The 16354-nt window shown below is 48.3% G+C and overlaps 1 protein-coding gene across 2 annotated transcripts in view; it reads right to left on the reverse strand.

Moving 5' to 3' along the window:
- Positions 1–16354, reverse strand: part of LOC147033398 (uncharacterized) — a 75328-nt gene that overhangs the window by 39903 nt on the left and 19071 nt on the right. For both annotated transcript variants that reach the window (XM_085854816.1, XM_085854807.1), the window contains one exon: positions 16214–16264. In XM_085854816.1, the coding sequence (XP_085710942.1) occupies positions 16214–16264 (51 nt within the window). The remainder of the gene's footprint in view (positions 1–16213; positions 16265–16354) is intronic.

Genomic DNA, 16354 nt, shown 5'->3' on the forward strand with positions numbered 1-16354 from the left:
CAACAATGCAGATCTACAACCGACTACGCGTGCACACGGCAACACTTAAACAGTTTTACTTTACAGACTGACGCCACACACACACGTTTACACAGAAACAAAAGAAAAGGGCCACCCTCAAAGACAAGGGGGCAGACGGGGCCTGTGGGACAATATTTGCGCGAGACCTGAAAGAGCGGTCAGGTCCGCGAGACCGGGTGGATCCTACTCGTGTCTTTGTGATGAGCCGCAAATGTGGCGGCGCAGCGGTGCCCCGACTTCGTGCTCCTTCGCGGGTTTTGTTGGCACTGCTTGGAGTGGGGTGGGAACGGGGCCCCCTTTTCGCACTATCTCAGCGCGGGGGAAAAAGGGGGGAATTGTTGATGCTCTGGGGAAAGAGTATAGCTGCCTTGCTTGGGTCCCGTGACGAGCGATTCCACCGCGACCTCGTCGCCGACCGCCGTCTTCCTTGCCTCGGACCCGAGCTCTTCGGTCTCTTCCCCAATTCTCCTCAGCCGACTGCAGCAAACCACCTGTACGCCCTCGCCTCCCGACTCCACTCCGCGCTCCAACCCGACTCTGCCCCAAAACTCTCTTCGCCCTTCCAAGGCCGACTCCCCGCTCCTCCAAGGCCGACTCCGCTCAAACCGACTCTGCCGCTGCCACACTCTGCTCTCCAAAACTGACTCTCCCAGATTCGCCCCGCGCTCGGCGCTTTATAGTCCGGCAGGAGAACCCATATGCAAATTTCTGGATCAGAACGAGCTCGGGGGTGGAGCCACGCTCGCCCATTGGACGGAGGAAAAGGGGCGTGAGTCTCCCCTGATCCTAGAATTTGCATATCTCAATTCTACACCGACGCGCCTGGAGGCGGGGCCAAACCGCCCCGCGCTTGCTGATTGGACGGATCAGAAGTGGGCGTGTAGCATTTCTGATACGAATTCTCCTCGGAAAGGCTGCTATTTGCACTCGCGGCTCGGTGCGTATCTTGAACGAGCCCAGGACAGCCTGACGCTCGGTGCTCACAAGTGGTGCGGGAATGGCGGTAGAAGGAGGAGAGGTGAAGGTGGTGGAGGGTTTATGGTGGTGGTTTATGGCCATGGTGCCGTTTGGAATGGCGGTGATGCGATGTTTGCGGGAGCGAGTTGTGAAAGTAAAGATCGTGGCTGTTGGCGTTGTTGTTGTTGTGAAGCGGCGTTGTGGTTGGTGGTTGTTGTGTGATGGTGGTTGAGACGTGGTTGGTTCAAAATAAAGATAGAACAGAAAAACGGCTATCTCAAAGGGTCGCAGCCCGAATGAATCACATTTATTCCCTCTAAACAACGGGTTTGGGGCTAACTACACATGTACTTACAGAGATATCTCACCTACCGGACCTGAATGGTGGTTTGCGAATTTCCACAACCGCAACAATACATATACATATACACATACACATCTTCTTCTTCTTCTTTCGGCTGCTCCCGTTCGGGGTCGCCACAGCGGATCATCCGTGTGATCCGCATAGTGATTTGGCACATTTTTTACGCCGGATGCCCTTCCTGACGCAACCCTGGTCGCCTCTTACAACACAGGGATATGGTACACCTATTTTAACCGGGGTATACACCAGCCCAGTACACTGGTACTCATTTCGCCGACCTCGGAAGGATGACAGGATGAGTCAACCCCCTGGTGTATTAATTCAGTGGCCCAACGGGGCTTGAACTCAGGACCTTTTGGATCCCAAGCCGTTGCCCAAACCACTGCGCCAACACCAGGCTCATATATATATATATATATATATATATATATATATATATATATATATATATATATTGTTACAGCTGTGGAAATTCGCAAAACACCATAAAGGTTCCTTATTCAGTTATTCTGGAAAGTCTGTGTTCAGTTAGATTTTCCGCACCATTGTTTAATGGACTGTGATCCTTTGAGATAGGTTTTTCTTTTTCTCTCATTATTTTGAACCAACCACATCTCCACCACCATTACAACAACCAACATCGCTCCCCTTAACCACAACACCAACCACGCCACAACCACGATCACCAACCACCTAACCACCTTCGCCGCTACGCCAGCTATCAATTCCCTTCTTCTCCACGGACACATTCCAACCATCTCTCCGTATTCAGTCAATAAACGCGAGCAAAAGGAAGGAACTTGAGGGCGCGTGGATTTTTCCCGCCTAATATTCCCGCCTGTTTTCTCCGCACTTGGTGTGGGGAGAGGGCGAGGCAGATCGTTCACCATTGGTCGGTTCGTGGAATGAGGCGCTGGGAACGGAGGCACGTCCCTTTTCGAGAAGTTTCTCGAAGAACCTCGAAGGGAGGTGGAGCCGAAAACGGGGAGGAGCGAAGCGCTGAGCCCCAGGAGATACAAGGCGGTCAAGACGCAAGCTTCGCGCGGAGTCTTTCTCTTTTGTCTTGGTCTTTTTTCTTTCAAGCTGGTTTGGTTCAAGCTTGTGTGGATCGGGGCTTTGGTGGTTTCGCCTTCTGGGGCGGACATCGAAGAGGTGCTGCCTTTCCCTCTGGGCGCAAAGTCGCAAGGGTTGTGCGTGGAGGACCAGCTCTGCCGCGCAGTCGGGAGGAGAGTGCCGACCGTCGCACCACGAGGGTGCAGGTAACCAGCGTCGGTCTCATCCCACGCCATAAAGGCCCACGGGCCCAGTCTGACCTCCCTGTCTGTGGGGTGGTCTTTTCTCTTCTTTTGTGTGAATGATGTGGCGCCGTGTCCAGAAGTAAAACTGCTTAATTGCCTGTATATGAGTATTGCATTTATTCGGTTGTAGTGCTTTCCCTTTGCATACGTCACGTGATTGCTTTTGTTTGCCTGTATATTGCATGATTGCCTTGCCTCATACATGTTGTAATAAATAAATGTGCTTTGTTCAAATGTACCGCGTTCGTTGCGTCTTCTCCCGATTGGAAATGCCACCTTGCATCGTGGAATAAATAGTTGGGTTTTAAACACCCGTTCAATCGAATCGGATCCGGTGAGGTCGGGCGATAATACCCGCTCGGTTATCACTGCAGAACGGAACGGACCGCTTAAGCGGTTCGTGTCCCAAGCCGACCTGCTTTGAGGTACAGTCGCCCGGTCGGCTGCCCGCGCAGGTACTTAGGTATATCAAATTCGGCGAGTGATCCTATCTTGCGCGGGTAGACAATTGGCTCGGCCGTGGTGGGGATTAGAAACCCACCCCTGACTGGTTTCCGGCGTTAGCTCCGGAAAGTCACGACTGAATTGTCCGTCCGGTGGGCGACACGGTTGCTATTAGTGGAAAGCGGCCGATCGCATCCCAGCGGGCGCGAATTCGTAACACTGGTGTCCGGGAGTGAGAGTCGAATCCACCCCGCCTCCAACTAAATTAACGGGAATTGGTTCAGGGGTGTGTGAGCAACCCCCGATTCCCACCAAACCACGAGAGTTTAAAATTATTTCCGACGAGGCAAGATGGCTTTTCAAGGCGAACGGGAGCAGGGGGTATTAGAAATTAATGAAGAAATATTAGAACCCATGGCTCAGGGTGAAATCCCCATGCAGGACATTCACATTGAAATGCAGGTTGACTATCCCCCACAAATGGACCCAGCGCCCGATATGGGCGCAGCGGCAGAGGCCGCGGTGGATGACACCCCCCCCACCCCTCCTCCGTCAAATTCCCTCCCCAATGCCCGGCGGATCCACGCCTGAGGGTGAAGCGATAGCCGCAGACCCACTTAACATGGGCCAGGTAAACATGATTTTACAAGCGATAAGCAGAATAAATAACGAAATGAAAACAAATGCGCAGAAAATGAATGACAAAATGGATGAAAATGTGCAAACACTGCGGGGGGAGATGCAGAGCAAGTGGGCGAGGCCTGCAGGCGGGCATAATCGCAATTGCGTGCAACGAAGCGCGGACGGTAGAGTGCAAAATGGTGGCGCCACGTGTTGGAGCGAACGAGTTGAGGGGGAGTGTGGACTGTGTGGGCCCCGCAGTGGAGGACAAAATAAGGCGGGAAACGTGTTGGACAAGACTTGTAACGACAGAGAAAGTGACGGTGAAACAGAGGGAAAAAGTAAATGTGGTGACTGCGACGTGTACGAGACACGTGGAGACGACAGAGATAACAGAAATAAAATGTATAGAGACTCGGGAGGTAGAAAAAGTAGAGGAGAGACTACACGATGAAGACGGGGTTAAGGACGAGCACACACACATTGAGGTAGTGGAGGACAATGGGGGAGAGCTCGCAGAATGCTTTGTGACCCGGTGCGAGCAGCTGGATAGCCTCCTTCAGGAATGGAAGGAGACGCTATGCTCCCTTGAAGCTGATCACGACCAGGTGGGTCTGGTCGTGCCGAGCGAGTTCGGAGGGGCGAGTGTTGTGGACAGGTGCACACGGAGCTTGGTGGGTTTGAAAGCCCCAGAACCCCTTGTGCTGGCGCTAATCCCTTGTGCGATTGTCCCGGTGTGTGTGTTCACAAGTGTGGCGAAATGTGTGCTGCAACGCACACATAGCGTGGATGAAAGGTTGTGTGTGAAAGGGACCACGTGTGTGAGTAAAATGGTGTGCGAGGTTGCGAGTGAGCAGTGTGTGGATGAGGAACCGTGTGTGAAAGGAACCACGTGTGCGAGTGAACGGTCGTGTGTGAATGGAACCACGTGTGCGAGGGAAATGGCATTTGTGGGTGAAACGGCGTGTACGAGTAATATGGTGTGTGTGAGTGAAACCCCCTGTCTGAGTGGAACCACGTGTGCGAGTGAAAGGGCATGCGTGAGTGAACGGCCATGTGTGATAGGTCGCTGTGTGTAAGGGAGATGGCAGTTGGTATGCGTGAGAACGAAACCGCAACCGCTTCTCCGAGTGGAAGTGTCCTGGAATGGTGTGTGAGCGTCGTGACACGCTGGTGTGCGTGGGTGGAATTGAGACGACGACAGGTGGACAAAGGCCGGGTAGCGGCCGTAGCTGTTTTGGGGACCATGCCGGGTTTGCACGGCAGCGCACGCGGGGTCCTTGCTGTGCAACGCACGAGGCCGCCATGTGCGCACTTTTGGGAGTGAAACCCGGTCCGTAAACGCACGCGGTGGATTAGCCGATCCCGCTGACGGACAGAAGGTAGGCTGGATGTGGATTTGGACCGGATGGGTTCTCCACGCGGATGTGTGTGTGAAGCTCCGACGAGCAGAGCACAGGTGTTCGCGTGCGGAACCCCTCGAAACGTGAGGCTTGTTTTTTTTTTTAATGCACAGGGTGACGTCATGGCTGCACTTATGGTTGGAATCCGGCAGGAGGAGTATCCCTGCGTGATGGTACCATCCGAGAAGGGACGAGGTGCATGGACAGCTGCCATGACGTCACGGGGAAAAAGCGCAGGTTGCGAGTTGCCGCGCTGGTAGCGCATTAAAAAAAAGAAAGCAAGCCTCGCTTCGGGTGAACAGGATTTCCCGGGCAAGGGGTTGAAGACCCCCTACCAGGGCACAGGATACCACTAGTTAGGGGGAAGGGTTAATGTTAGCTGGACCGGCTCCATGGGGCAGGGATAAGTCCTCATGGGCCCGTGGTATGGTTAGTTAGTGGGAACGTGAGTTTAGATTTAGGATGGAGTATGGGATTATTTGAGGACAGTGACAGACTTTGAGTGTGTAGTGAGGACATAGCTTAGCTACGTAGTGTTAAATGGAACGTGCTATAGTGCAAGGGATGACGAGGGAGCACGAGATAGTTAGGGGTTGAGTGAGAGGAATGGCAGTGATCAGCGATGGTGTGAGAAGAGAGTTGAAACATGTAATTGATGAGTGAGTGAGGCTAGCGGGTCTGTGTGTATGGAGCGAATGTGGAATGCATGGTGCGATGAGTGATTGAGGGGAGGAGTGATTCCCGCCCAAGGGACCCCGGGGTCAGTGTAATGCGAGTTAGGGGGTTAGTCAAATTGACAAAATGGAGGTCGTTTTGCTGTTGGTGGGAGTGTTGGCTCGAAACCTGTTTGGAGGGGTGCAGGAGCCCTGTTGACGGGCTGGAAGCGTGGCTCCGAACGGTGAGTATCGCTGAGTGGGTACCCCGGGCACCAGGCTAGTCGGCCAAGGGTCCATGGGGGGCCGGGATAGCGTAGTGGGCATGGGTGGCCCGCATGATGCGGGGCCCATGGCACCAAATGCCACGGGGGTAGTGTACTGGGCATGGGCGACCCTCGGAAAGGGACCCGGGGTGCCAACACGCCACGTGGGCATCGTGGGGGAGTCGCCGAGGAGGGCACTCCCCAGTTTTTAGGGAGCTGGTCGGCTCGGACGCAGTTGCAGGGCCCGGGGGTGCCATAGTTTGAGAATCGGCAGAGGGTAGTTCCTGCCAAGGGAGCCACGCGTCCCAACCATGAGACCGTGTAAGGGCACGAATGGAAAATTGGAGGGCGAGGTCCGAAATTTGAGAGGACACCAACACAGGCGACGGGAATCTTGGTTGTTAGAACTGATAGTTTAAGCGAGAGACGCTTGTTGAAAGCCCTGGGGTAGTTTAAGGTTAATAATTGTTAGGGTAGATAGGAAGTGTACCCCTCCGCTCTCGTTGTGGGCCGCTGGACCCACTTTGGGTTGAGATCACTGAAGTCTGAGGAGGCCGTTCTGAGGCTTCATTGGGCCTCGACACAGGACGCTAGCTCTCCTTTATTCCACTCCAGGAAGGGAACGTAGGGGTTGGGAGTAGGCTTGGACAGGATAGGTTAGCCGAACTGAGACAATAAAGGGGGTTAGGGAGACGAATTTATAGTCGGGACAATAAAAAAAGAATAAAATAAAACAAAAAAATAAGATGGGGCTAAATTGGATTTTTGACAAATTAAGGGAGTGGGTATGAACAGAAACAGGCAAAGGCGATAGGTTGGGAGGGAGACAGTAGGGTAGGTCCGAGCCCACCTTCCGAGTGACCAGCACCACCGCACTCCCTCCGCCAACCTCCTTGAACGGGATAAGAGGCCGGCTGTTTTACTGCAAGGCCTGTGCCGGTCGGATCATCCGCCGGCTGTTTTACTGCAAGGCCTGTGCCAGTCGGATCATCTGCCAGCTGTTTTACTGCAAGGCCTGTGCCGGTCGGATCATCCGCTGGCTGTTTTACTGCAAGGCCTGTGCCGGTCGGATCATCCGCCGGCTGTTTTACTGCAAGGCCTGTACCGGTCGGATCATCCGCCGGCTGTTTTACTGCAAGGCCTGTGCCGGTCGGATCATCCGCCGGCTGTTTTACTGCAAGGCCTGTGCCAGTCGGATCATGCGCCGGCTGTTTTACTGCAAGGCCTGTACCGGTCGGATCATCTGCCGGCTGTTTTACTTCAAGGCCTGTGCCAGTCAGCTTCACCACCAGCCCGTTTTGCTACAACGGCCTTGTTTTGCCTTGCCCCTGTTCATTGCCATGTACGCCAGGATCATTGCGCGTGCTGCAGGGACTGCCCTGTAGGCAGCCCCATCACGGGACCGCATTGGCGGCCCGTGCAACGTTTGTTTGCTGCGTAAAATCGTCGCGCGTTCTGCAGGGACTGCCCTGTAGGCAGCCGCATCACGGGACCGCATTGGCGACTCGTGCACCGCTTGTGTTCACTGCGCTCATTTCAAAGGGGGAGGCCTAGGACTGCGTGTGAGCAGCCGGCCACATTCCCTGTCACCTGCATTGGTTCATGAGCCAGAGACTGCATGTGAGCAGCCTGGCTCCCTGCTGGTTTTTTCAGAGTCCATCGATCCTGCGCCATGGTTTAGCGTATAAAGTTATTAGGTTAAGGTTAAGATTGTCCATGGTTTTGCTTGCCCCCTGCATGTGTGTCTTATCGCCGGCAATTAATTTGTCGTCTGTATGAGTGGGTTTGTTTTGTTAGTTACTCAGCCCGTGGGTTATTTATTTTTAGGGACATGAATACTCCAAATGTCGCACTCAGGGATCCGAAAGGAAATCGTACTAGGAGAAACTTACACATGATGGCACACGAAAATTTGACGACTCGGGACGAGTCTGTAAAAAGGGGAGGGGGTAGTATTCCTGCCCTGGAAATTGCAGAACACCATCAAGGTTCCCGATTCAGTTATTCCGGAAAGTCTGTGTTCAGTTAGATTCCCCCACCGTTGTTTAATGGGATTTATTCGTGTCGCAGGGCTGTGATCCTTTGAGGTAGGTTTTTCTTTTTCTCTCTTTATTTTGAACCAACCACATCTCCACCACCATTACAACAAACATCGCTCCCCTTAACCACAACGCCAACCACGCCACCAACCACGATCGCCAACCACCTTACGACCTTCACCGCTACGACAGCTATCAATTCCCTTCTTCTCCACGGACACATTCCAACCATCTCTCCGCATTCAGTCAATAAACGCGAGCAAAAGGAAGGAACTTGAGGGCACGTTGATTTTTCCACCTAATATTCCCGCCTGTTTTCTCCGCACTTGGTGTGGGGGGAGGGCGAGGAAGATCGTTCGCCATTGGTCGGTTCGTGGAATGAGGCGCTGGGAACGGAGGCACGCCCCTTTTCGAGAAGTTTCTCGAAGGAGCTCGAAGGGAGGCGGAGCCGAAAACGGAGGAGCGAAGCGCTGAGCCCCAGGAGATATAAGGCAGACAAGACGCGAGCTTCGTGCGGGGTCTTTGTCTTTTGTCTTGGTCTTTTTTTCTTTCAAGCTGGTGTGGTTCAAGCTCGTGTGGATCGGGGCTCTGGTGGTTTCACCTTCTGGGGCAGACATCGAAGAGGTGCTGCCTTTCCCTCTGGGCGCAAAGTCGCGAGGGTTGTGCGTGGAGGACAAGCTCTGCCGCGCAGTCGGGAGGAGCGTGCCGGAGAGAGCTCGCCGACCGTCGCACCACAAGGGTGGGACCAGCGTCGGTCTCGTGGGACCCATTCGGTCAGCCAAGTCCCACGCCATAAAGGCCCACGGGCCCAGTCTGACCCCCCCCCTGTCTATGGGGGTGGTCTTTTCTCTTCTTTTGTGTGAATGATGTGGCGCCGTGTCCATAAGTAAAACTGCTTAAGTGCCTGTAAATGAGTATTGCTTTTATTCGGTCGTAGTGCTTTCCCTTTGCATACGTCACGTGATTGCTTTTGTTTGCCTGTATATTGCATGATTGCCTTGCCTCATACATGTTGTAATAAATAAATGTGCTTTGTTCAAATGTACCGCGTTTGTTGCGTCTTCTCCCTATTGGAAATGCCATCCTGCATCGTGGAATAAATAGTTGGGTTTTAAACACCCGTTCAATAGAATCAAATCGGATCCGGCGAGGTCGGGCGATAATACCCGCTCGGTTATCACTGCAGAACGGAACGGACCGCTTAAGCGGTTCGTGTCCCAAGCCGACCTGCGTCGAGGTACGGTCACCCAGTCGGTTGCCCGCGCAGGTACTTAGGCATATCGAATTTGGCGAGTGACCCTATCTTGCGTGGGTAGACAATTGGCTCAGCCGTGGTGGGGATTAGAAACCCACCCGTGACTGATTTCCGGCGTTAGCTCCGGAAAGTCACGACTGAGTTGTCCGTCCGGTGGGTGACGCGGTTGCTATTAGTGGAAAGCGGCCGATCGCACGCCGGCGGGCACGAATTCGTAACTATATACACACACACACAAACACACACACACACACACACACAAGCGTGGAGCATGGATTGGCTTGTTATGCTCACCTCACCACATGTCGCTCCAGTTGGACAAATACTGCCACGTTATTAAAAACACCTCACCACACGTCACTATGGAGACCGGCTTGTTTTAACTGAGGATAAGTACGTGAGTTGACGTGTTTTCATGATTTACACCAATCATAATTCAAACATTTATTTTGCAAATTTATTTCTAATATTCATGATATTACATTTTTATAAGCAATTGAAGTTGAAGATTCAAGTTTAAAAAAATATATATGTATATTTTGCAAATTTATTTCTAATATTCGACATATTACATTTTTATAAGCATTTGAAGTTGAGATTCAAGTTAAAAAAAAATGTATGTATATATTCTTTTCAAAAAAAACAAAAAATCCTAAGGACATACACACAGGAGACCGAGGTGCAGCCCAGAAGTTTTATACAATTTCACAAAGGTTTGGAGAGGTTCAGTGACAACAGGACAGACTTCACTGAACGTGTGTGTGTGTGTGTGTGTGTGTGTGTGTGTGTGTGTGTGTGTGTGTGTGTGTGTGTGTGTGTGTGTGTGTGTGTGTGTGTGTGTGTGTGTGTGTGTGTGTGTGTGTGTGTGTGTGTTTCGAAATAAGCAATGGCCCGGGTTCCAAATGTCACTAAAAACCCCATTGGGTCAGCAAAACCTTGGTCCAAGGTGGCCCGTGCGGGTCAACATTTTTGATACATCTGCACAATAAGTAATGACAGAATATATCAACAAAGAAATCTCAACCAACTAAACTTGTCAAGGGGACAGGTCATACGACAAAGGTTGTTGCAACTTCATTTGCCCCCTCACCTGGAGTTCTGAAGGTGGGATGACGCAAATTATCTTCATAAATGTGTACTGTGTATCACCGCTTTCAGTGATGGTGGGAGTGGGTATTATGAGTAACACTTCAGAATCCTCGATTGTATCACGAGTAAGAGGACTCCGTAATATGTATATGTATGTATGTATGTATATATATATATATATATATATATATATATATATATATATATATATATATATATATACATATATACATATATATACATGCTTCGTGCACAACTAAACTAAAGATATGGAGACACCTTTTATAACACTGCTCGAAAGATATCCACACACAGCAGGAGCATCACAAAGGAAATTCGGGTTTATTAATCTAACGGAGCAACAACGACTTCGGAAAGATAGACAAAGACTTGCCGCCGAGAACAGGTTACAGGATCAGAGGAGAGGAAAACACTGCATCCGCAGGGAGATTTGATATGCAAAGGCCAAGACAACGAGCTTGGCAAACGAGGCATGTGGAGTAATATCAATGTCTCAGCTTTAATTCACCCAACGCTATCCAATAAAATGACCTCCCCCCCCCCCACACCACCAGTCCCATCATCATCCCATCATGCCACACACGAGTACCGTGTGAGTCACGCACAAGCCACCTTGCTCGATTCAAGAAGCAGGAGTGCTTTCTTCCGTTGCAGGCTCCTTAGTCAGACGCCACATGCACACTGAGTCACCCACATGATCAAGCCCCTCCTTTGAAACCCCGACCCATCCTCTACATCTCACGCCCATCCCATTCACAACGAAAAAGAAAAAAAAAGAAAGAAAAAAAAAAACACGAACATCCTAAGTGGAAACAGCGGTGGCAACAGTGTTGGCAGGACGACCGCGGTAGTCAGAATGAACAGCGTTCTTTGGAATGTAACAGGAAACCTCAAGAATGGATGTGCGGACAAGATAAAATATAAATAAATAAACAAAAACAAATATCATTATAAAAAACGCCGGCAAGGGTCTGGTCTCATTCTCCGAGTGCAAAGTGGCTGCACTCTTCATTTAGAGTTCACAACCGACTATTTATTTATTTAATAGTGATCGAAGATTCATGGACGACCTTGCACATAATCCACATGTACGACAACAACATTAATAGGAGACATCAGTGCAATTTTTCACTAATTACAAGGAGATTAGTAGAGAATGTACAAACCAGCTGACAAAGTATGGGGGGGGGTGGGGACAAAGTATGTGGGGTGGGGACAAAGTATGGGTGGAGGAGTATGGGGGGTGGGGGTGGGATGAGGGACATTAAATTGCGAGCCCAGTATCATGGAGCTAATTGCTCAGATGGGAATGGAACGCAACCTGATACCACAATGACATCACATATTAATATTTATTTAATGGCGAGGAAAACCGAATACCACGTTACAGTTAAACGTATACGAAACACACGTCAGCATTTAACCAACATAAACTCCAAGATGTAGAACCAAAATCCAGTAGCTAGAAGAAAGCTTCTCATTGGGTTGGGTGGGTGGAAAGGAAAGACAAAGTCACATAAAGAACCTTTTAGAATCCCAAGAGGAAGTTCAAGGGGTGTTCGGCATTTGCCTTTTGCCTCAAATTCCAAGATGTCTAAAGTTGACACGGCAATTCCATTAACTTCAGTGTCACCCAAAAGCCTTGACGTTTGATCTCTGGTTAAACGCGATGCAAGACGAACTCCAGGAGCTTCCATGAAACCCCGAATGTATCCGAGGGACGAAAGTTTCAGCAGGTGAGCTTCTGGGCATACGTTTGCGTATTTAGGGACCACGTTTGACAATTTGCAAAAATAAGTTAGACCGTTATATTGTTCCCAGAAAGCCGGCAGTTACAATGACACATGATACATGACAGGTTTTTGAGGTTTCTCATACCTACACCATGGTAACCGCACCACAAGGCAGCACGGAATTACAACCAAACAACCCTAACCAGGTACAGAGACACACCTTCAAGCTCACCTTCATTTGGAGTGGGTCATTTGGATGGCCTCGTCTCAACTCTTTACTCAGGCCTAGCAAGACCCAATCGAAGCTTAAAGATTTCTATCATCATCATCAGCAGCCTCAGGCATGGGGAATTTTGAGTGTTTGATACCACCCAGCAGCCCCACCCTTCCGCGATGTATGCCCCTTCCATATGCCACCTCCCCTTCTCACTCGTCGCGAAGCATATTTTATGAGCGGCCAAAAACCTCCTGCCTGTTTTGAGTGCCACATTGATTGGCCGAGGCTTCACTGCTCTCTTGCATTCCACACATAACTGTGGTCAAGCCCAACACCTTCAAACCACCACTGAAGCATCCTACCACAAGAGCTGCCCACTTCCCAATTTTCCTTCCTTTCCAATTTGTGGATCTAACGTTTTGATATATTATTGGCCTGTTTCTTACTTTGACAGTCGCTTTGCATCGAATTTGGTGGTTTTAATGCCTCCACCTCCTTCCCTGCGAGACCTAAAGAATATGTTTGAACAAAGTCCTGTTGTCAGTAAAACTGTTTTCATCAATTCTATGATTTCTAAAACAATTGAGTTTTCGTTTTTGCTCGGCATTGTGATTCATATATATATATATATATATATATATATATATATATATATATATATATATATATATATATATATATATATATATATATATATATATATATATATATATATCTATATATATATATCTATATATATATACATATATATATACATATACATATATACATATACATATATATATATATATATATATATATATATATATATATATATATATATATATATATACATATATCGCACGTTTTGGGCCCAAAATGACCGAACTGATAGGGCCCATTCTGATTTGTCAGTTTTGTGCAAGAGCTTTCAAAAGCTTCATTCACAAAAAAAAATAAACAACCAAATGGGGAACATCAATTATCGAATGGGCCATTAGGTCCAGACGTAACAATTTGTAGATTTCCAATCGAGTCAGAACAAATGTAACTCGAGGCGTTCAAAAAAAAAAAAAATTGAAAGAATATTTTTTTGAAAAACTCAAAGACCCCACCATAAGGTGGTCGCACCGTTCATCCAACAAAAACTTTGTGATACAAAAAAAAAAGTATACGTGAGGAACTAAGACGTGTGGACGAGCGCATAAAAGCATATGAAGCCGGCTATCTCAACCGTTAGTGCACTTTAAAAATCCAAAAATGCCCTTCAGAAGAGCAAGATATCAGTATCAGTGTCTGAAGTTTCATGACATTTGTCATGTCGGTGATGGAATATGACCATAAATACCCTCCGAGATCGCCTCAATTACAGCCTCAGCAGTATTCTCACCCTTACCCACCCGAAAGGCCAGAACCGAGCAAACAACCTTGACTATTAGAACAACGCATGGTGAAGAAAACAACTGCCAAGCGTCGGTGAGGTTTGAACATGCAGGAGGCAAAATGCAGTGCCAGCAACATGCCCAAACAGGACGAGTAACCAACAAAACCGAACAAAGGACACAAGGCTCGAACAGGTTTGCTAGAACTAGAGGGGGAGCACTCGGGAGAGTGCAAAACCTCCGCCGCCAATACTGCTGGGTCACTCAAGTGAACCTTATATCTTATTCATTAAATATGTCAACAGTGCTGACAGAGTTATAGTTCTTTTCTCTAACATTTTTTTTTTGAGGGGGGGAGGTTGGAAATCACTTAAAACATGTAGAAATGCAAAAAAAATATATTTTTTTCTCTAACAATTTTTTTTGGGGGGGGGGTGGGGGGGGGACAAAGCCCAAAATCTAATGGCATGATCCTTGGACCATACCTAACCCCCCCCCCCACCAAGTTTCGTCGAAATCCGTAATACTGTTCACAAACAAACAAACAAACAAACAGAAAGGGGTGGAAACAGTAACCTCCGATCTTCGATGGCGGAGGTTAACAAAAAGTGAACCCTTGTACGGAATCAAAATCTTTATGATTACTAGCAACAGACGCCGCAAAACAATCCAAAAAGTTCCCTTCAAATGACTAACGAACGAAATAAAGTTTCTCAAGCTGCATGTTCCCGCAAAAATTATTCAAACACAGAGCTCACTAAAAAAAAATAATAATAATAAAGTCATTATTTGGATGTAATCGGCTTGGAGATCATCAAAGTTGGATTCTCAGGTCGATGCAAAGTGCGATGAGCAGAGCCAAAAAGGGAAGACATGAACAAACTCGAGGGGGAGCACTCGGTAGAGTGCAAAACCTTCGCTGCCAATACTGCTGGGTCACTTAAGTGAACCTGATATCCTATTAATTGTAGGTCAAAATGGATCAGACTCTACTGAACCACGATTGAATAAACTAAACTAGATCGACGCGCATGGAGAAATGCCAAAAAAATAAAATCGGAATTTTTTTGAAAAAGAAGTTGCAAAATTTGTTGTTTTTTTCTCTAACAAATTTTTTGGGGAGGGGGGGTGGAAATCACTTAAAACATGTAGAAATGCAAAAAAAAAAAAAATGCAAGTATTTTTCAAATAAAATCGAATTTTTTTTGAAAAAAAGTTTTTTTTGGGGGGGACAAAGTCCAAAATTCAATGGAATGATCCTTGGACCATACCTAACCCCCCCCCCCCACCAAGTTTCGTCGAAATCCGTCCAGTTTTTCCGTAATACTGTTCACAAACAGATAGGGATGAAAACAGTAACCTCCATCCATCTTCGATGCCGGAGGTTAACAAATAACAAATCAACAACAAAAAAGGAACAAATGCCGTGATAAACGAGTTATCGGCCGAGTCGAAGAATCAAACAAGTGTTTGAAGAGGAAAAGGACTTTTGCTTTGACCTGTAAACTGCACCTCTGTCTCAGTTTGCGTGTTAAATGAAACCTGGATTGAGGTAAGGCCCTTCAGTCTGATCGGCTTGACAAACAAATACGCAAAAATGAACGACCGAAAGAGTGATCGGTCAGGATCGGGACGGAGTCCGAGCTGAACAAAGCTCATTGCAAAGTACAGCAAGCAGGATCATGTTGCATTGAGATAACGTGCTCGGAAAACCCCGTGCTTCTCGCTGTGATATTATCCTTGGTCAACTCACTTCCTTTACAGAGCACACTGCCCAACTGCTCTCTCTCTCTCTCGTCCCCTCTCCCCCCACCGCACCCCCTCACCCAGCCAACCCACCAAGTCAACCACGTGGTCTTGTGGCAAGAAAAGTTCCAAGTGACATGTGCACAGTTCTAAAGTTTTGATTGTCACGTGACTGGAGAAGGGTAGGGAGCGGGGGAGGGGATTGGAGACCAGTTTGAGAAACAACAAAACGCTCATCTGAACCGTGACTGTGGGCAAAGGAAACCCACAAAAACCGACAAAAGGGGAACTCCAAGGAATAAAGATTGTGTTTGTATGCCAACTCGGAAAAAAAACAAAGCAAACATAAACAAAGCCAATAAATAAATACAATTTTATAAACAGTACCTTGCAAACAAAACAAAAGCTTGTAGATAGAAGTTGCGAAGGTTTTAGGTCCAAACCAAAGTTTATGGCGAAATATTTACGAGTGCCAAACCAATATTGACCTGATCAGAGCAGTTGTGCTTTTGAAGAAATTTTTTAAGTGTTTCATAAAAATGGACTGTTGGACAGTACAATACAAACTTCAGAGAGGTGCGAGATATTATATTTGGCCAACAGACCAAAGAGATTAAATCAACAAGGCGGATGCATCAAACCACGTGACATGGAGGCGATAAACTACGTCAATGTATCACCAACGGACAGAACTCAAATGCACACCACCACCGAGGATCACTCACCCATTTTCTGGGACGCCCCCTTGGTTTTTTCTCACCAGGTGCCTTGGGCTTCTGAGAAATAGCGAGATTGAGAGGTGGATTGGGTTGAGGCGTGTGGGTGGGGAAGGGAGGAGGGAGAGGAGACCGTTAGCTCAACTGAGG

The sequence above is a fragment of the Eptatretus burgeri genome, chromosome 2 (genome assembly GCF_056783735.1).
Source record: "Eptatretus burgeri isolate ZD-2024b chromosome 2, Ebu_testis_v1, whole genome shotgun sequence".
Taxonomy (NCBI): Eukaryota; Metazoa; Chordata; class Myxini; order Myxiniformes; family Myxinidae; genus Eptatretus; species Eptatretus burgeri.